A 22,769-nucleotide genomic window follows, 5' to 3' on the forward strand; every position below is an offset into this window, starting at 1 on the left:
ACACACTGAAGGAGAGGGGGAATCCTTATATGCATTAAGGGCGCAGGAATAGCTGTCAGGAGGATAAAAGTAGTCTGAATAAGAATATGTTTCTTTATTTATTTTCTCTCCATTCTTGTACCAGATGTAGGAAGAACGACCAGGTAGGCTACAACTGCTGTGACACTTCAGCTCTGCCCATGTACAGGTTTCAGAACGGCATGATCTTGATCCACGTATCTGCACCTGGAGACCTGGATTCATAAAGAAACAGAAATATCATTTTAGACTGAACTGTCAACATAGACACAGAGATAACTGAGACACAGAGATTGACAGTAGTGCTTCCTAAATGTTGAGCATTTGGAGCAAACTTACAGTTTCCAACAACAAAGTTACCTGTGACAGACAAAGTGACTCCAGGTGAACCGGTATATCTTCCACCTTCTTGGTTTGTTGTGAACCTGAACTTGTACACAGCTGAGTCTCTCTCTCTCAGGTCTGAGATTCTCAGAGTGCAGATTTTCTCATGACAACTGTACTGCACACGACTTGAATACTTTGAGTCTGTTCTCAGATCCACAGGATCTTTATCCTGCAACTTAGTGAACCAGAATGTTCTCTCAACTCTAGTAACACTGCCTTTCCACCAGGATGGGTATGTGTAGCTGCAGCGTATTTCCACTGTTGATCCTTTAACAGCACAGATCTGAGTAGAGGTGTAAGTCACTCCCCAGCCATCCTGACCCTGTATCACTGTAACACAGAGCACATCAGGAAGCCCAGTCAGACTAACCGGGGACCCACAAGTTCTCGCGAATTCAGGTAGAATAGAACCACCTCCATCCAGAGGAGTAGAGGGGAAACGACTCTGTGCTGTTTTCAAATGTGATCGGCCGTGAGCACGGTGTATTTTATTTTAAAAATTAACCGGATATTTATTTTGTTTCTGTGCTTGACTTCCTGTCCCGCACTATCTGCCGTGTGCTGAATTGCTGCGGAGTTCTCCGTCGTCCGTCAAAAATAGAAGCTCTGTGTATCTACTGCGGAGGGCTGCGGACTGACGGAACTGGGACGGAGTCGGGACGCAGACGTTCCGCAGACGTTTCTGCAGACGTTCCGCATCCAGTGGAAATTGCCGGTAAGGCCGGCCACACACTGGCTGCGTGGCGTGAGCGTGTCAGCTGCGTGGCGTGTCCGTTTATATTTCAGCTCCCATGTTAACAGGTTAGAGCTTGCACACTACCTGCGTGACGCGCTTCTCAGGCCGCACCGAAAACGCGTGCGTGCCTGCTAGAAATAGAACCAACGCCTATTTTTTCACGCAACACGCAAGCGTGTGTTGGAAGCGTTTCCAGGCAAAATAGAATAGGAAAAGATGTTTATATGTCATTTTGACCCAAATACATATTAATAAATGACATTTTGATGTTTGAAAAGTCTCTAGGTTTTGACATAAATGCAGATATAAATGTAATTTAAAAAAATAATAATTATTATTTTAATTAAAATAATATATATAAGTTATTGTGTAGCCTATTTTGCCTTTAATACTGCCGACGTTGTCTTTACTGTAATCCAATCAGTATATATTTATGTTTAACATGAAGTATACTGCTTAAGTGCGTAAATCAATGGGAAATATACATGTGTACAGACAAGGCTAGCAGCAGCAGCGCCGCCAGACACGTTCGACACTCTTCATCAACACCCGGCCTTAGAACAACACCAGAGGACTGACAACACACTTGCGCGTGTCGCTAAAAATAGGGCGTTGGTTCTATTTCTAGCATGCATGCGTTTTTGGCGCCCTGAGACGGTAAAATGTCACGCAGGCATGTAAGTAAGCTCTAACCTGTTAACATGGGAGTCGAAATAAAACAGACACGCCACACAGCTGACAAGTTGCGCGCACGACCAAGCGGTGTGCCGGCCTCTGTACCTTTGTAGCTTATTGTATTTTGTTTTCTTGTAATATGTTGAATATGAAACTATATGTTGTCTTGTACGTTTATGATTTTCTTGGCCAGGTCGCCGTTGCAAATGAGAACTTGTTCTCAACGGCCTACCTGGTTAAATAAAGGTTAAGGCGAGACACTACAGGTGAATAGGGTAAAATTTTTAAATAATAGATATCACCATGAAACTTCCTCAGTTGATTACTTACATAAGTATATAAAAGAAATGTATTACAAGTTTTTGAAATGTGTATGTTTAATTATGCAAATTAGCATTATCTCATTAAATATGGGATTTTGCATATATTTTTGTTAGATTGAACGTATGATAAAGCCAGGTGCAAAATTATTTTTCATTTTGTTTACACACAAGATGAAACAAAATTACAGAGGATTTCAGGATATCTGCTTTCATTACCTAGGAAATCCAAATATACGTCCATGGCTTAAAAATCATTTTCGCCACATTTTTTGCTTAAAATGTCACATAAATCAGGCCAGGAATGATTTATTAACAAATCCCTCTGTAAATATCTTCAGAATCCTACTAAGTGTATAACTGGAAGGTTTGGTGTACATAGGTGCTACATAGGCTGAGATGTTTATACTGAAAAATGACAAAAACTCATTTTGAGAAAAACGGCATTTAAAGATTTAAATAGGGAATTTAATACATTTCTATTGGAAAAATTGCTCAAAAACCTAATAAATGCTCAGGCCCTTAGTAATAATAATATAGAATATTTCAAGCTCATGTTGTTACTTTAAATGCAGGCATATAAGGCCTACAAGTGCAGTAACTCAATGTTAACATTGCGTATCATGCACAAAGTTGCAGACAAAACCCGCTAGACAGTTGTATGGACACAGAACCAGACCAACAGTAGTGTCACAGCTTTCTAAAGTCTAATTGTCCATTCCAGCACCATATGAAGGCTATTTTAGCTATGCTTACACTCTTGGCCTATGTTTTACACTGGCAGTTGTGACAGTCTCAGCTTCGAGTCCTAATATTAGTTTTCTCATTGTTGCCGTACAACTGTGCTCTGCCACAACATCTCCATAACAGAAAGCATGGCAGAGGCACCTTCATTGAAGATGGGATGGCCATACTTCTGCTGCCTCGCTTACTTTCCCCACAAAACAGTCCCCTCAGTCAGCTGTGGTGAAGCTCTACCAGGCTCCCATCAGCACTGGTTCTACAACAGACAACTAATTATGTATTCAAGACATATTTGATTGGGAAGCAAGTAGACTAAATTGTTATTTGCCACCACTAGGTCCACGCAGTGTGGAGAGACAGGTCATTGCCACCAGTGTCAGCAGTCCTCCTCCTCCACTGGGCTCTCACTAAGGATTCACCTTGTAGCCAAACTTCCAAAGTTACACCAGAAGAGAAGCTGGTAGTTCTCCTAGGAGAGGAACAGCAGCTCTACTGACAGCTAAATATGGATCTGCTGCCACAGCCGAGGGACTCACAACCACTTAGGATCCCAAAATTACAGTTGTTTAGTAGCCTATTATATGTAATTTATTATACAACCATTTTAACTGTTGTGTAATGTAATTGTTTTGTAATATAGTGTGTTGTATGATCAGTACAGTGTAGTTAGTATATATGTGACACATGTGACATGTAGGCTATATGACTTTCTGTAAACTGCTTTGAGAGAGAGGGTCTGATTACCTCCGCTGTCTGAACCCTGATTTCTGCTACAGTTTACATCGGTACTATGTGAAGACATTTCATCATCTGCTGTCTTAGTGTGTAATCCCTGGGTCTTCTTGTTAATAACAACTGTTTCGTCTTCTCGGGGTGATTTTCGACCCGTTTCGACGCATTTCTTCCGACATTCTGAACTACGGAAATGTCAGAGCGCGTACGTCGATTCTGAGTCACTGTTAGAATTGGCATCAGCAATGTTGGCATATTGGTTCCCTTTACTTTCACGATTGGTTGCTGATGAGAAATGACCATATTTGATCCGCGCATTGTGAGAGAGCTTTCCAACGGTATATGTGATGCAGGGTGCAGACAGCGATGTGAGCAGCCGGATGATTTAGAACGCCAACTTCTGTTGATTTAGGAAATCGACGCAAACAGACAAAGTATAGTAAAATAAAGACCTAAATGTGTATTTCGGACTTTTTCACCACAAGTTGAAGAAGACATGTTATTGACACAAATAGCCAAAATTCAAATTGCCAGTAAAAAACTGTTTTGCCTGCCGTGTCCCTTAATTAAAATTAAACATTTTTAATTATTGGTGTTTTCACAGCAGACAAAGTTCAAGTAAGTCATTGTACAAGTAACTTGTTCAACATTTTGTTACCGAGAACAAGCAAAGTAGAAAGAAAAAAACATCATCTTCGGTAGTAAGATTTCTTTTAACGGCTACGGTTCAAAGCGAGCTTAAAATGTGACAAATACAGTATATATAGTTAAAAAAGAAGGTACATAGGGTGACAGACAGTCAGCTTCAGTTACAAATCAAGAGTTGTTTTTTGACGTGCTGGGAGTGAGACTGTGTTGGTTTGGTGACAGTGACTGCAGTGAATATGATTCGGGGATGCAAACTGTTCCAGGTTACCTTTCACCAAGCACCTTCTCAGCTGATGTCACTGCAACAGGTAATCACCTTGGGGCAACTCAGGTCTTTGGTGTTTTTTGCCCCCAACGTCTCTTTCCAGCGCGGCAATGGTTATGTTTAGGGTTAAGGTTAGGGTTAGCTGCCTGGAAGGCACCGTCGGAGGCAAAAAACACCATTCTGATTGGGAATTCTGATTGTTTATGTTTATATCTGTGAAATGGTCTATATTTGTACTTCTTTGTTGGGGACTTCCTATGTCTGTTTTTAAAAATGGATATATAAATCAAGTATTAATGTTATTTTTGGTTTATGCTGAAGTGAACAGAGGAATGCAGGAATATGCATATCATTCAGTTTTACATGAGAACATATAATGCTAAGGAACAGTCACAGCTGAACACATGATCTCTGCTCTGCAGTTAATCTCTAGGTGCACTGAGGCAGGACATCATACAGAGGGTGCAGTGAAGGAACAGCAATGTATTGAACCTGTGAACAAAATAAAAAGGCAGGAGATTAATATTAGAAGGATGAAGTGTGCGGAAATAAAAGAATCTGCTTGTCTGGGTGCTTTTCTGTCTGTGGTCACTCAGGCTGCTGCAGAGTGTGAATGGAAACTGTAGAGAAATGCAGAACACTGAGGCGAGGCCAAATAGTGTGACATGTAGATAACACACACAGACTTGTTCCCAGAGAGAGAAATAGCAAGATACTAATATACAGTGCAGATACATGTGTATAGACTGTATATATTCCTCAAAGCTCTGGTCCTCTCTTAGAGACCTGAGAGTATTTTAACGTTAGCTGTTCCTGGGACTGCGCTCTTCTGGACAGAGATCTCAGATACACCCACATAAAAAAAGAATCAGCTTTGCTTGGTTGCTTTTTTTGTCGGTGGTCAGGCTGGTGTAGAACGGAAACTGTAAAGCAATGCAGAACACTGAGGTGTGAGAAACTCACACATGCCTGTTATTGTTAACCAAACATGGATGTGGTCAGGCTGGTGTAGAAACTGTAAAGAAATGCAGAACACTGAGGTGTGAGAAACTCACACATGGCTGTTATTGTTAACCAAACATGGATGTGTAACACACATAAACAAGCAGACTGGTAACATTTGGTGTAGGCACACAATGTTGATAATGATGTTGATTAGAAAAAGTACTTTTAATAATGTTGGCTTGTTTAGGTGGCTCCGTTGGATAAACTGTGTGCAGAGATGTCCTACATTTAAAATGGGATGAAAACACAGGAAACTAGAAGGGCAACTCTGAGAGCACAGACCTCCAAACAACAGACAAACAAATCAAGCCAAAAACATCACCTTCTTGGCAGAGAAGACACTTATCATTTGAAAAAACGCTCAGACCTCACAGTATCAATCTATAAATTGGGAACTCTCTGAGCGTGTCTCCACACATGCGCAGTACGAGTAAGCATTTCTGTCCTCTCTGCATGTTGACAGACAGTGGTGCTCCGTCACCAACGCGGTCTCACGGCAGAAATGGTCATTGTGATTTGTGTTCACGGGCACGTTTTTTTCGTGGTGGCCAGCATGAAATGTTCTATACCGAGATTGCGGGAGACGGGCGCCTCAGACGCCGGGAGACGGCCGCAGGTAACACGCGACAATAACGGGACGGTTAACGGGGAAACAAAACACCACACGCGGGACGCGATCCACGGCCTCCGGGGTGAAAGTCCAGAATTGTTTGACCCATCCACCACCCAACCAACTTACTTACGCGGATTTTCGGCATTTCATACTACTCGCTAACGTAGTCTTGCTGTGACCACGACATATGCTTCCCATTTAAATACATTCATTTACATTTTCGTGCTGGCCACCACGAAAAAAACGTCCCAGTGAACACGAATCAATAGATTAATTAACGTGACCATTTCACGAACTGCCATGAGACTGGGTTGCCGTCACACACATACACACACGCAGAGCTGTGGACGGAGCGAAGCTACGATGACTCAGCAGTTTCTTTGAGTCACGGCAGTGCCGGTAAAGCGGTTGCCAGTGTGGTTACATTTTTTAAACTCCATACGTACAGCGTTTGCTGCAAAATAAAATAACGGCGAGCCGAAAGCAGCCGTTATTTGCATATCATATTGCCGTGGTGCAGATACAGACAGGCAGGCACAACAGGGTTCATATTGCCCTGGGGACTGACTGACAGGCTGGGGATTGTAGGGAAAGGAAACTTTATTTCTATAGCACATTTAAGCAAAATGCAATTCAAAGTAGTTAACATAAAACATTAATATACATATGTAAATATAAAGGCCATGACAGTGATTAAGTTTACGGATGGACAAAGCAGGCCAACCAACCCTAGCATACAGGGATCAATGGTGAGTTAGGGCCTTAAGATTTGTTATGGACCTCAATGCTCCATGGTATACAGTATCTAAGAATTGAAGGCATTATGAAGATGCATATATAAAACAGCACCATAGTCAAACACAGACATAAAAGGAGCAGCAACAAGTTTCCTTTTTGCATCAAAAGAAAAGCAAGACTTATTTCTGAAATAAAAACCCAGCCTCAGCTTCAACTTCTTCACAAGTTGCTGAATTTGAGACTTAAAAGAGAGAGAATCGTCAATTAAGAATCTTAGGTATTTATATGAAGATACAGACTCAGTCACATTGCCCTGTAACGTAAAAAAGATGGAAGGTTCAGTGGCTCTTTCTTTGAGTTTGTGAACATCATGACATTTGTTTTGTCAGGATTCAAAATCAATTTCAGCTCATGAAAGCTGTGTTGTAGTATCAATAATAAAAGCTGCTAAATGCCTTACAATATACTGTAAATGTAGATGTGCACTACAGTACCTTGTACAGAGAGAAGGAAGACAACAAATCCACTCGCTGCTGCTGTTAAACTCATAGCTGCTCCTCTGGTCTCTGTTAAATCAGCAGGTAGATCACATACATGAGAAATACTGGGTGGCACTAACTCACAATAAACATGTCTACATTAGAAAAAGGAGGATGTGGTCTTTGAAGACAGAGTGTTTGTTCTGTGGTTGGTACATTTGTATTTAACATATATCCCACTGTTAAAAACCGGCCTGGCTTCCTTCCTCTTCAAATCATTAATATGCATGAAAAGATGTATGGCTGAAAATCTTCAGCTTGAAATCAAAAAAATGATCAAAAAAAATGATACTGTTGTTTTGCAAACAAGTCACAAATTAGACAGAGAAGAACACTAAATGAAACATTGTTTCAAAGGTGAGGTGTGTGTATGTGTGTGTGTGTGTGTGTGTGTGTGTGTGTGTGTGTGTTTGTGTGTGTGTGTGTGTGTGTGATCATGGCAACTTTTTTTCTCCATTTGACCACAAAAGACCATGTTAAATAAATATATTCCAGTCATGAAGTACATGTACACCAATTTAACTTATACACAAATAACCATGACTATAAACAAACGTAAAAAAATGTAGTATGTTGTAGTTATTTTACCCATCTTTACAGTAATTAAAGGTAATGTGTGGACTTGACTGTATGACCACTAGTAGCACTATGAGTGGGTTCCTGTTTAGTTTACTTAGCTTCTCAACAGTGGTAAACGCAAAAGTGCGTATGTGCAATACCATCAATACATGTTAATTCATGCAGAGTTTATTTAACAGCATGGCTTAAAGTCTACAGCAACACTAGCAGCCTCATGACGCAGTAAGGCTCATTTAAAGGTCACATGGGATGAAAATGTCACTTTATGAGGTATTTTAACATTAATATGCGTTCCCCCAGCCTGCCTATGGTCCCCCAGTGGCTAGAAATGGTGATAGGTGTAAACCGAGCCCTGGGTATCCTGCTCTGCCTTTGAGAAAATGAAAGCTCAGATGGGCCGATCTGGAATCTTCTCCTTATGAGGTCATAAGGAGCAAGGTTACCTCCCCTTTCTCTGCTTTGCCCACTCAGAGAATTTGGCCCACCCATGAGAGAGAGAGTGACATCATGGCTTGCAAACAAGCAAAGTGGCAGTTGGTCAAGGCCACACCCACACCATCCACCTTGACCCCCCCTCTCTCCTCCTGAATAGCATTTAAAGCTACAGACACAGAAACAGCGCGTCGTAAGTAAAGCTCATTGTGGGACTGGAATTCTGCACCAAGGCTGAATTTCAGGAAAGAGACTTCAGATACAGTATTAGGGGACCACTAAGGTCTATATAAAAGAGACTTCAGATACAGTATTAGGGGACCACTAAGGTCTATATAAAAGAGACTTCAGATACAGTATTAGGGGACCACTAAGGTCTATATAAAAAGAGACTTCAGATACAGTATTAGGGGACCACTAAGGTCTATATAAAAGAGACTTCAGATACAGTATTAGGGGACCACTAAGGTCTATATAAAAGAGACTTCAGATACAGTATTAGGGGACCACTAAGGTCTATATAAAAGAGACTTCAGATACAGTATTAGGGGACCACTAAGGTCTATATAAAAGAGACTTCAGATACAGTATTAGGGGACCACTAAGGTCTATATAAAAGAGACTTCAGATACAGTATTAGGAGACCACTAAGGTCTATATAAAAGAGACTTCAGATACAGTATTAGGGGACCACTAAGGTCTATATAAAAGAGACTTCAGATACAGTATTAGGAGACCACTAAGGTCGTTGTGAAATGGTGTGCAACTGCTTTGAGATCATAGACTGTAAATATTAAGGGCCCTATTTTAACGATCTGAAACGCAAGTATCAAACGTGAAACGCAAGTAGCTTTGTGGGCGGATCTCGGGCGCTGTTGCTATTATACCGGCGGGATAAATGACTTTTGCCTCCGATGCAAATCTAAAATGGGTTGGTCTGAAGTAGCTAGGTGTGGTTTGGGCGTAACGTGAAAATAACCAATCAGAGCGTCATCTCACATTCCCTTTAAGAGCAGGCGCGCTTGTTCCATGGCGGATTGCTATTATGGCGGATTTGCCTGGCGCACGCCAGCGGGAGCTGTCTGGGATTCGGCAAAGTAATAAATGCCCTTCTTGGCCGGGTGGCGATGTTGCTGCGGCCTCTCGGGCGCATCTCCTCAAGTCTGGAGAGGATTGCTGTAGCCATGGAGCATGGGCCTCCAAACGCACCACCTGCTCCCGTTGTGCCCCTTCCTCTTCCCCCCACACCATCTCCATCCACCCGCTCCACCAGGAGCGCATCGCGCACTGCCACTCCCGGTCCAATCCTACCGTAGTTCAACATCACGTCTCCTTATGTTCTCTAATATTTCAACAACACATCCATGATCCATGGAAATGTTGTGTAAAACACAACAAGCCACAAAGAATGCTACGACTTTTTGAGGACTGTACTGTAAAGTGCCTCCTGATCTATCCAAACACCTGAAGCGCATTTTCAGTAATATTTTTCTTTGTAATTATGTATGGTTTGCAAAAATGGGAACTGCTGCGTCCGTGTAGATGAGAGAAGTGTATGCGCGTTGTGCACATGCTACATTATGGCCAAGCATGCGCCCCTAAAATAGCAACTGAATAACGCGCCACTGACTTTAGACAATAGCATTTAAAGCTACAGATACAGAAATGGCACGACGTACGTAAAGTTCATTGTGGGACTGGCTCTAGTGGCTGGAATTCTTCACCAAGGCTGAATTTCAGGAAAGAGACTTCAGATACAGTATTAGGAGACCACTAAGGTCTATATAAAAGAGACTTCAGATACAGTATTAGGGGACCACTAAGGTCTATATAAAAGAGACTTCAGATACAGTATTAGGGGACCACTAAGGTCTATATAAAAGAGACTTCAGATACAGTATTAGGGGACCACTAAGGTCTATATAAAAGAGACTTCAGATACAGTATTAGGGACCACTAAGGTCTATAAAAAAAGCATCCAAAGTTATCTGATAGAGCAACAATTTTTTTTTTAGTGAGACAAAAAAAAACATTTCGGTCCAAATGTGGCGACAGAAGAAAGACACTGCTGTTACCTCAATAAATATGTAGACCATTTTAGGACAGGACTGTTTTTTGTTGAAATATCACCTCTTCATACTAGCCCTTAATGAAGTAATATGAGACTTTAAATGTTCAAGTGAGACAAATCAAGTGGACATCTAGAATGTAATTAGCTCTTTCCTTGAAGTGTTGAGCTGCAGTGGAAGGACAGAGTCAGTTTGATTCCATCAGCCAGTTGCTGTTTTAGGTTGTTCACCAGAGTAAACCTTTATTACACTGTGACAAGTTTTACAGATGGACAACATTGGGCAACTGACAAATACATCAGAACATACCAACTGATTACAATTATATTTACACTCATTACTGATCAATAAAAACTTCATTTTGAAGAATGAACACAAAAAGAGTTTGTTTAAAGCTGAAATCAAAAGCTTGCACCTGAACACTATCGCCCTCTGCAGCAGTGAGAGGGAACTGGCATGATGTTCAAACTACAATACATGCAATACAATACAATTCATTCAATACAAATGAACAACTAGCAAAGTTTGACAGAGCTGAGCTCATGTATTTCAATGTGTAAAAATATACCATATAATATCTACTGTACATGCTGTGGAATAGTTGGACTTTACTGGCTTTCTCTGCCAGGACAGGTGTGATGTGAAAGGGTGAACAATATTTCTTAAGTAGTTTACTACATGAAATAAAAAAAAACTCATAAACAACAAATGATGACCCTTTGGTAGAGTAAGTTCTGTCCCAAATCTCTCTCTCTCACCTCCACAGTCTCTATGGGTTCATTTGGTTCAGTGGTGGAGCTCAGAGCTTTCTTCTTCCTGAATTTAATCCAAAAACAAATAAAAGGTTTAATGGGAAACTGCCAAACTATGATTATGAGTTGAAGTAATAGTAAACAAACAGTGATGATTCATTTTTATTGTTTTACCTCATCCACCAATAAAAAAGCAGCAGAGGAATCAGCCCCACAACCCCACCAGAGTCAACCTGATGCTGTTTGTTATCAGTGTTATTGTTGATTTATCTAGAAATGGAGATAGACAGTCATTAGATAAACAGTACTGTGTCTTATTGGGGGGGTTGATTCATGAATCAGTTTGCCAGGTGATACTGTCTGTTAATGAGCCAATTAGTGTCATGGAGAAACTTACCTGCTACAACAGTCAGATGTAAGGTGGAGTTCTGACGTCCTCTTCTGTTCTGGGCTTCACAGTAATAATTCCCACTGTGTTCAGCTCTGAAGTCAGTGATGGTGAAGATCTGTCCTGATGCTTTTGGTGAGTCTTCATTCTCCTTGTACCAGGTGTAGTTAGCTGCTGGGTTAGCATCACTGCTACAGGTCAGAGTCACTCTACTGTTCTCTCTGATATCCCCAGTGGGAGTCAGAGACAGGGGAACAACCTTTGAAGCATTTTAATCATTCAATAATTTAATCATAAATTGTTGTGCAATAATGTGTTCTTGTTTAACTATATTCGTGGGGCCAAAAAACCGGGAGTCCAGTACACTGAAAAAATTCAATTCTTGACTTTAATTAAATTTATTAAGGCAACCGGTTCCACGTATTTTTATTCGGTTAGTTAAAAGCAAAAATATTAAGGTCAGTTAATTCAACTAACTTATGTTACAGTAACACAATGATTGTAAATTCAGCTAATTAAAATGTTTTAATTCTGATCAACAAGACATATTTAAGCTTAACCAAATTAAGTCAATTATGTTATATTAACCTAAATAATATATGTACAGGCTACATATTTTACATTTGTCAATTCAGCATATATCTCATTTGTAGTCATTAAATAATCAATTTAAGTTCAGCTAATGATAACTTTAGGTTTTCATCTAATATAAGTTTTACTATTTACTTTGACATAATTAAAGTTTGTCAACAGGTTCCACACAAATGAATTTGGTACACCCAACCTTAGTTTTCTTATTTCCTTTATTCATCAACACAGCAGTGATTCAGTAACATTTTGGTGCCATTCTATAAACTAACATTTCAATGCATGTACACATTTGTAACACATGGAATTACAGCTGTAAATATTAGTCGATCGGTTGACAGCAAATATATAAATAATTCACACTTTAATAAATAACTCACTTTTTATGGTTTAATAAATAATACTTTTTAGTTTTCAAATTTGTTTACAAAATAATAGTCTCTCCATCTAACAGCCTTAACATCTAAAATAAAGTTTTCAGTGGCAACACTTTAACAAACATCTACTCTAAAGTAGGATTTCTTTAACGATGGTTAAGATGGTCTGATGATTGAACTTCCTTGCAGTTGTTTTTGATGCAGCTTAGTGTTAAAACATCCACAAAATAGCCATAGTTATATATCAACCGTTTTTGCGCAGCATGGTCTCTCAATTCTACATCACTTCTCTAGTAGTGCCACTCAACTACCACTTTTCATGTATGATAAGTTTTTCAAAAGTTTGCAAAGAAATTGGTTGTTTTCCTCAAGTGTAGTTTCTCTGCTCTATTTTCAAACAGATAATTTTTTTCAGTTTCGGCCCAAAATATTTCTCCTGTTCTATGGAACATTCAGCATCCAAATCAGTGATTGTCTCATTTGTACAGTTAGTTAATGAGCAGCTGTACCTTGGTTGAGAGTCTGCAAGCATCCATTTGAAGGAAGAACTTTTGAAGTAATTCAAAGAAGGCTTTCAGTCTGTTAGGATAACTCAGGGCACATGCAGAGGCAAAGTCTCTCAAGTCGTGCAGAACTTCAACACCCTGAATCACAATTCCAACATCGGCTGGAGGAGTGGCGGTATCACCTCCCTTAACATCGATGCTGTAGATACCAAAGGTGACTTCTCAAGCTCCCTCGGCTTCCTTTACACAGAAGAAACCGCAAGGAGAAAAACAATTATATTAGAAAATGTTTTACCTACGCAATTTTCATAACACTCACTAATAGATAAACCGGCCTCAATTGTTTGAGTGATCAGTGCTGTATGTTGAGAAGCAAACTTCTGTTTGTCATTCCAAATATCAATACATTTGATCCCTAAACACAGCTACATTGATTGATCTGTATTTATATTCAGAGGTGGCTGCAAATAAATAATTTGAAAGAAGCACAAGAGGCAACTATCAAAACCCAACTTCATAGCCTACTCTTAAGGGTGCATTCACAGATACTATCTAGTCAGTCAGATTCACTAGTCAACATCAACTTATAATTCCATAATAATTTCTACCAACAGCAAAACATACCTGTGTCATTGGGGCCATAATGATCCTGATTTTCCTCCCTGCAGAGCCTCCTTTGTTCAACACTTTCATGAGCTGCTCAGTGCGTTGGTCAAGTTGTGTAAAGAACTTTTAGAGAAGGGGAGTAGTAGTAGTAGTAAGACAAATTCTGCCTCCATCTGAAAACATGTCCACAAACACAAATTATATAATGGTACCTACTAAAACAGTCAACATTCATTATTTTAGTAATACCTTATAAAAAGGTTTTTCTATTTTCTGCCTTAACGTACCACATGAAAGCTCCGCAGTCCAGCTATAACACATCAATACGTAGGGAGTTGACAAAGGCTATCCCAGCCAGGACCTGAAATTCAACAGATTAACAGAAGCCATCAACTACTGAAATGCATTACTTGCATTTAAGAGAGCTCTATACCTTAAAATAAAAAATAAAAAATCTATTCAGAACAAGATAATGAAGCTGTCATCTAATAAATGTTCCTAAAAATATGCAAAAGCCGATTTGCAGTAATTAGGTAGCTAGTTACGATCTTACCTTTTTTTGAGTAGGTCTTATCAAGACAGGAGCACAACTCATCAACGAAGCAATTTTTCAGGATCTGAAATTTTGCAACATAATGATTACTAAAAGAGACAAATAAACCTATAAAGATGTTAACAGATCAATTATTGAGGCACATTTTACATGGTTCTTAAAGCAGCACTATGCAACTTTTAGCTGCAGCTGTAGTTCCAAAGAGACAACCAGTAGGGGCACCGAAGTGGAGGGTAGCACGAGCTGTAGTTCCAATGAGACAACCAGCAGGGGGAGTGGAGGGTAGCGCGAGCTGTAGTTCCACTGAGACAACCAGCAGGGGGAGTGGAGAGTAGCGCGAGCTGTAGTTCTAATGAGACAACCAGCAGGGGGAGTGGAGGGTAGCGCGAGCTGTAGTTGTAATGAGACAACCAGTGGGGGGAGTGGAGGGTAGCGCGAGCTGTAGTTACATAGTGTTGCTGAGCTACAATATGACAAAAAATCCTCAAAGCTTGCTTTTACATCATTCCTTAGCATGACTTTCACACACTCACCCTGATTAAAACACAATGAAAAAATAATGATTTGGCTGAGGGGGGTTATATATTTTATACTCTAAATGCATGTGCAAAGTAAACTTTCAAATTCACCACGAAGTGGATGAGTCCTGCCCAACTGCTCTGAAATTAAACATGAGTAACATGCAGTGTTAAAGATAACCATACCTCAGGTCCACAAATGGACACCTTTTCTATTGTTTATCTGTATTAGCTAAATGCAGAAAGTTTAGTGCGCAGTGAGCATGACACAGCCACAACATTCACTTCAGGCTCAAAGGCTAACGTTGGTAGCAGCATGCTGCTTGTGGTGTTGTGGCCTGCAGGAATATCTGTTCTAATAAACCGCTGAAGCTGCGGGGCCACACCATTGTGGATGCGACCCGAACGTCATTTGTCTGGTTGTTCACCCTCTCCCTCACTCGAGCTGACCGGAGCTAACCGCTAACCTGAGCTAATTACATTGGGCCACCAGCACTAAATTCAAGTTTAGAAACACTACACACGTTAGCTATAGCTAAGCAGTGAGCTGCTGGATAAACAGCCAACCGACATGGGTCAAATATATAGTCTATGGTCATACAGCTAACCGTAGTTAGCTACGTGTTTTTATAGCAAACATGTCGAAGACCCACCTGCTTTACAGCAGTTTGCATCACAAACACAAAGTACAATCATGCTCAACATGAAAATATTACAAAACAGGTTTGAGTGAAAGAAAATGTCCTCCTACCTTTTCCATATTAGATACCAAACACCAACTGCAACTTTTTTCCGACAGAATTCCGAAATTAACCGAAGGAGGAGGCGTGATGGTCGGTCGGGCCCGGTCAGAAATTCAAAACTAAACGCATGCGCAGTCTGAAGCATCTCAGTCTTCTTCTCCTGTTTTGGTTTAAATGGTAGCTGGTGTTTTATACTGCCGTCTTCAGGATGTAACAAGTATTGCAATCCTAATTCACTTAAATTAAATGTTTTGGGATTTATCAACACATTCATATTTTTTACAGGTAACAATAGACACAATTACATTGACTTTATTTGAAATTAACATTTTAACCTAGTAAATACATTTATTTTAAGTAAACTGAACATTAAACAACTATTTAAAGTGCACAACCCCCCTGATTCAATTTTTTGAGTGTATACTTGTGGGGTCCCGACAGCTTTGTGGGGCCAAAATGCTGGACCCCACAAGTTTAAAGGGCTGTTTGAGGGTTAAGACTTTGTTTTAGGATTAGGGTTATAATTAGGTTATGGTTAGGGTGAGGGTGAGGGTAAGGGTTAAGGTTAGGTATTTAGTTGTGATGGTTAAGGGTAGGGTAAGGGGCTAGGGAATGCATTATGTCAATGATGGGTCCCCACAAAGATAGTGCCGCAAACCTGTGTGTGTGTGTGTGTGTGTGTGTGGTGTGTGTGTGTGTGTGTGTCAACCAATTTGCTGTTATTAAATGAGCCGTTTCACTCACATTTACATCAATAGATTTGTATTGAGACATCTTCGTCCCCAGCTCATTCTCAGCTGTACAGTAATACTGTCCAGAGTCAGAGGACTGGATGGAGCTGAAGACGAGCTGTGGTCCTTCACTGAGAGGTTTTTATACATTCTCCTTGTACCAGGTGTAGTTAGCTGCTGGGTTAGTGTCCCTCTGAGTCACTGACACAGAGGGAAGCTTTGGAGCATCTGGAGGAGAAAATGTATAAAGACACATTTCATTAAAAATAATAAAAAGTCACTATACAGAAAATCATTTCTATCATGAATAATACAGTGGGTCATCTGGTGAGGAGAAAATGTATATGTTGAAATCACGTTCTTGTTAATACAAATGTTGAATGAGTGACTGAATATACTGGAGGAGCTCTTCATATCCACATGATGCAAGCCTTCCGTTGCTCATTTAGCAATGGCTTGAATGTAACGGACGTTCATCTATCTATAAATTGCAGGAACGTCTGTCTGTCTGTGTGTGTGGGTGTTAGGCACATATCTCTCGAACCGTTAGTCCGATGGATTTCAAACTTGACAGGTGTCTTACTACGAGCACGATTAAGTGCAGTGCTAATTTTTATTTTTTGATTAGAAATGCAAAAGATATCGTTAAGGTAAAAGAAGCACACATTGGCTTTTGCCGCTCTTGCCGCTGGCCACTCCCTCTCTCACCCTGAGGACCAGAGACAGAGAGCAGCACAGCTTTGGCAGCTAAAATGTGACATACACCTCAGATCCTCAAAAATGTGCAAAGTTGCACTACTTTGGACTGTCTTTGACTTTGAATAAACAAACGACAATTCCCAAATTTAAGGACGTATCAGAATCGCACACATGCAAGGCACAACCACACAACAAGTGCAGACAGAGTGTGATGCCACTTATAGGCAGGCAATGTTCTTATAAGAAGGCGATATCTGTTTATATGTGTGTCCGTGTTTGGGGGGGAAGGTAACCTGCACATCAGCAGACACCACATGCAGAATGCTTTAGAACAGTGGGGGGGGGGGGCGATTTTCCTGCTATTGTAATGAATTGCTGTGAGCTGACAGAACATAACGTAGCCTAATCTTGGAGATTATTCCTTCACATAGCGGTGCAACACGAGAAAATCTCAGAGTTGAACCAGGCAGCTACATCAGATTTCATCAGACTCACCATGGGTCGGATTAATTAAGTCGCCAAAATAACTCCGCAAATCAAATCCCCTACTTCCCCTTTAACCATCAAGCCACTAAACCTGTATGGAAATGAACACCTCTGCTGAAATGTTCAATTTGTTAACGATCCGACACAAAACAACACCGTCTCTCTCTCTCTCTCTCTCTCTCTCTCTCTCTCTCTCTCTTCCTCACACACACACACACGGTCTGGTTCTGGTGGTTGATTAACGTAGATATGTGCTGATTAGCGCTCATAACGGGCCGGGTGGGTAGCACACTGCCATGTCTCCATGACGCTAATGTCTGATTACTGTCTGATATTTTGTAATTACATTCTGAATCTGCAGCGTTCTCTGTCAGGTAAATACAGTAATACAATGTCTTCCTCTGATGTAGAAGTAGCCTGCACTGTAAGTCAGTAGTAGGGTATACAGTGGAGTTGCATTATAAGTGGTTTGGGGTCCTTCTGTAAGTCATTTTGGGGTACAATTTGGTTTTGATGAATTCTACAAGCAGCAATACCACAGGCCAAGCAATCGCCCGTTCCAAACGGGGACTGCACTAGTTAATATCAAAAAGTTACGCACTAAAGCTTACATTTTTTGTGATCTTGTTTTTTCTGTTCTTTTCAATTCTTGTCTCATCAAAGCAAACTGGTGAGTCAGCTTTATTTCAGGAAGCAGTTGTTGTTTTAGGTTGTGCATTACCACCAGAGTAAAAGGTTATTACATGGTGACAAGTTATAGAGATGGACAAATAATGAGCAAGTGAGAAATAAGTCAGATCAATTGAACATATATAATTATTATTTGTGTTCATTGCTGATTAATAAAAAACTTTATTCTGAAAAAGAAACAGTTAGCTTGAAACTGAAATCCCAAACTGTTTGCACACCGCCGCCCTCTGCAGCAGTGAGAGGGGAACTGACATGATGTTCAAACTACACAGTTGCTGTGCAAGCTGCAGGTTTATTTGAGTCAGCCACTGAAATACATAGAACATGTTTCAACTAGCAAAGAGTGACAGAGCTCGGCTTATGTTTTTTTTTTCATTCAACCTTTATTTATCCTCGCCATAAGATCATTGAGGGGCGACCCTCATTATCAATGTCATCGAGTCAGATTACAAAGACAAACACAGAACAACAACACAGAAAGTACAATCATAAGAAATATAGAAAGACAATAAAACATTCAGAATTGGAAAAATATTTGATTAATACATTAGGACAATAGGGATGCAAAAGAAAATGCAATTGTGTAAAGCAGTTACAAGTAGAAGTTTGCAGGTTTAGAAAAAGATTTCTAAATTGACCAAGAGGACAATTTTTAAGTGTTGAAATATAGGCTACTAGATAATATATACTGTACATGCTGTGAAATATTTGGACTTTTCTGGTTTTCTCTGGCAGGACAGGTGTCATGTGAAAGGGTGATAATATTTCTTGAAAAATGTATTACATCAAATAACATTTTGCATTGCAAGTTAAATCCTGAACTTATGTAATGTTCCTGCAATGGTACCAATAAAGCTGCATTCCACTCAAATCATCTGCTACCTGCTGCTGCTTCTGAAAACTGACAATGCAAAATTTGGAGTTGAGGTTGATGTATCAACTTCAATGTTGTCCTTTTTGTTACCATCCATGTTTGATTGAATCTTAAGAAAACCAAATACGTTTTGGTGAATTATTCCTCAGAAATTATTTTGAGTTTTTTCCCCTCCATGCAGCAGATTCAAAGCTGTCTGACCTTCACACCAGGTCTTCCTGCTCCTCTGGGTCTTCTGTTCTGCAGTCTCTGAGATGTTCTCATACTCAGGACAAGAGTCTAAGGCCTCTTTCACACCGTTCCCTGCGTGGAGCGTATGCGTTTCTGTTGCGCAAGCGTGCGTTTCCTATGTCTTTACACACCAGAAAACGGTTCTGATGCGGCGCTGCTGCTACAGCTAGTGATGGTCAGTCGCGGCCAAACCACTGTCTTTATTTTTCTGAGCTTACTAGATGCGCTCTCTGTTCAACAGTGTGTTAAAAACACACTGAATTGCCATTCCTTTAATCTTTTCTGTGAACAGAGAGCCATCTAGTGAGCTCCAGAAAATTAAGACAGGTGTCGCAGAGCTTCATTCAACCATCACCACTACCTTAGTCTTGTCACACGTGTATGTTTCCCATTGATAAAATGAAATACCATGTTAAACATAAATATATACTGATTTGATTACAGCAAAGACAACGGCAAAATAGGCTACAGAATATTTCGTTCTGTATTGACAGGTGCAATGTTTGAAAATTGATAATTATTTATTATTTTTTTAATTACTTTTATATCTGCATTTATGTCAAAACCTAGAGACTTTCAAACATCAAAAGTAATGTATTTGTGTCAAAATGACATGAACAATCTTTTTGTATTCTATTTTGCCTGGAAACATTTCCAACACGCTTGCATGCACGCCTGAGACGTGTGTGTCATGCAGGAAGTGTGAAAGCTCTGACCTGTTAACATGGGACCTGAAATAAAAACGGACACGCCACGCAGCTGACACGCTCACGCCACGCAGCCAGTGTGAAAGAGGCCTAACTGATGGGGAGAGACGACAAAATTAGAGACAAAAGCCTCATGAACGGAATCTGGATACAGTTAGATTTCACATTAAAATGTATTAAAGGTAAAGACACATCAGTGGTTTATATGAAGATTGAACGAAGATGTTCCAATTCCAAGGACAGACTACTACTTTACAAATTAAGATTTTTACACAAAACACATGTAGTTTAAAAAATACAATGTCTTATTATAAGTAACTACCTAACAATATACAGGCCTTCAAGTCCAGCTGAAATAAATAGCTGACTAAACACTCTGTTGATCAACAGAACTGTTTGGATCGTTTCCAGTTTCTAAAATGTGAGGATTTTTCTGCATTGAGTAGAAAACTTGTGATAAAGAAATATATACAGAGAAATGTACATGAAAAGATGATTTGCTAACACTGGCAGTAAATTATTGCATTTTTAAGCAAATTGTATATTAGTATTTTTATAAATTTAATAATTATAATTTTAATAATAATAAGTTTACCAGCAGTTACTGATGACACTAGATAAATGACCCAACACTGCATGTCATAATAATGCATAAAATACAGTATATCAACTTAATCCTAATACTCATAAATGTGTGTTTAACCTGCTTGAACACTGTCTAAAGCAGCGAGGCAGGGTGCACGTCTGTGTGTGGGGGGGAGCCGAGAGGGCAGGGGGAGGGGTTAGACGGAGCACCGAGGAGATGCTTCCTTCTAATCTTGCTAGTTTTTCAACATTACCAACCCTGCCCTTTAAAGAGACCACAGATCTGTGTTGTGTTCAAAGTCTTGGGTGTTTGTTGACTGTGCTGTACAGTTCAGATAAATCCTCCACAGCCTTTTGATTTCCTGATCTGTGAATGAAAAAAAAAAAACATAACCTAGAATGAAAATATTTAAAACAAAACAAACATTTTCTGATGGACTCACTCTGTAGTAGCACTGGAACTCTTAAAGTTGACAGCACTGTACTTCACATCCTCGTCCTCCTCTTCCTCCTTGTGTCGGTGGCGCTTAGCTAGCCTGATGTTGGAGTAGAGAGCATCTTCCTGGTTGTTAGAGAAGCTAACGCTGGCATAGCAAAGGTCTTCGTGTGGCTCTGCTGGAGTTCTCTGGACTGGAGCTGAAGGGCTGTCATACACTGAACCCTGAAGGTAACATAGACAAGAGTCCTCAGCTACATGGGTAAGTGTTTAAAGGTCGTTTTTTAGGTTCATACTTGTATTTACATGCTTTAATTCTAAAAAGACACCTTATTTTCCTCATGCTGTCTGTCTGAATATACCTGTATTAACCTCTGTCTGAAACGCTCCATTTTAGCGCCTGTCTCTTTAAGCCCCTCCTGAAAAAGCCTTGTCTGCTCTGTCTTGTCAGTGTTTCCGGGTCTTCTGCATCTGCACTCTGTGTTTGTCATTGTTGCAGCCAGAAAAATGATATGCATCGACACTGTAGCGCACTTTCTACCTACAGTATATATGGTATAGCTGTGACATCAGAACCATGCTGGAGTCCTAACGGCTCGTTTAAATGCGTTTCTGGACCGTGTGTGTGTTTCTCTGTGGATTGAGCATTTTGATGCATTTACAGTATTTATATAGCTCCTCGATCTGCTTCTAATAAAAAACACATGATTAAATATGGGACTTTTAAGTATGATTTTTATTGGCCTGTAAAACAAAATCCTCTGTAACGACCTTAAACACGACACTGGTGACTCAAATGCGACTCAGAACCAAGGTTATAATCGTTAACCAAAACCGAACGAAATAACAAAAACTAGGAGGGAAATGTCGTTAACTGAAATAAAAATAGGTATTACAAAAAAATTATAACTAAACTAAAACTGTAATGTCTGTTTGCTAAATTAAATAAAATAAATGTCTTTCACAGAGCAAATAACGTCATATATTTCAGAGTTGACTTTCCGACCATAGACCTGTTTTATTCAGTCTATGGTGTGAGACAAGGGCGTTCTCAATACCAAGAATGCAAAGTACGGACTTGTGTTCTTGGGGAGAACGTTCTTGCTGGTTGTTCTTGGAAGAATTAACTCGCAAGTTCACAAGCACAGAAAACGCTGTTAACAGTTTGAGACGATGCGTTCTTCCTGTTATTGCTCAACACTCCCAGCACAGAGGCTAACCTGCAAGGCCCCAAAATACCAGCTAGAAATAAAAACCACAACAATATAACCACTTTGGATTAAAACAATCTCTGGACAAGAAAACCTCATAATGCTACAACTATTGCAATAATATTGAAAAATAAAACTAATTGAGCTTTAATTTTATTGTTTATGGTTTAGCTCAAACAATCCCTTACTTATTCAAAAGGGTGGGCATTGATCCCTACTATTATTAGCATATAAGTTTAAGTCAGTTTAAATTAAACAAATAAATAGGCATATGCACTGGTGTGTCCTATGTGTTCCTATTAGTGTTATGTGGAATTATCATTTCTATATTATTGTAGTGCATTGTATATGCCTAGGGAGATGGAAATTAGAAATTCAAATTATAAAGGTTGGTGTCTCCCCTTTAGTCTACATAACATGTCATAGCATGTTACCACTTTATGTACAACTGTTCATTTATCTAAAGACTGAAACTCAACTTCTAAATAAATCAGAAAACAAATACACCAAAATATAGAACTAAATACAAAATATAATGTAGGCTATAGCCTATGGCATAATTTAAACAAGTCTCCGAAAAGAAACTTT

At 39.8% G+C, this 22,769-nt stretch overlaps 2 protein-coding genes and 1 long non-coding RNA gene across 3 annotated transcripts in view; 1 reads left to right on the plus strand and 2 right to left on the minus strand.

Annotated features, from left to right (window-relative positions):
• Positions 1–22,769, plus strand: part of LOC120559226 — a 339,258-nt gene that overhangs the window by 242,083 nt on the left and 74,406 nt on the right. The gene's annotated exons all lie outside the window — the stretch shown is intronic.
• Positions 1–22,769, minus strand: part of LOC120559237 — a 353,225-nt gene that overhangs the window by 28,391 nt on the left and 302,065 nt on the right. The window contains exons 17-18 of the mRNA XM_039800800.1: positions 379–735; positions 3–233 (exon numbers count right to left, since the gene is read on the minus strand). Of these exons, the coding sequence (XP_039656734.1) occupies positions 3–233; positions 379–735 (588 nt within the window). The remainder of the gene's footprint in view (positions 1–2; positions 234–378; positions 736–22,769) is intronic.
• Positions 12,426–15,587, minus strand: LOC120559540. Its single transcript, XR_005639309.1, has 5 exons — positions 15,540–15,587; positions 14,271–14,334; positions 14,005–14,078; positions 13,736–13,890; positions 12,426–13,351 (listed from the first exon to the last, which is right to left on the minus strand). It is a non-coding gene; the product is annotated as an uncharacterized LOC120559540 (long non-coding RNA).

Source organism: Perca fluviatilis, chromosome 1 (assembly GCF_010015445.1).
Source record: "Perca fluviatilis chromosome 1, GENO_Pfluv_1.0, whole genome shotgun sequence".
Classification (NCBI taxonomy): Eukaryota; Metazoa; Chordata; class Actinopteri; order Perciformes; family Percidae; genus Perca; species Perca fluviatilis.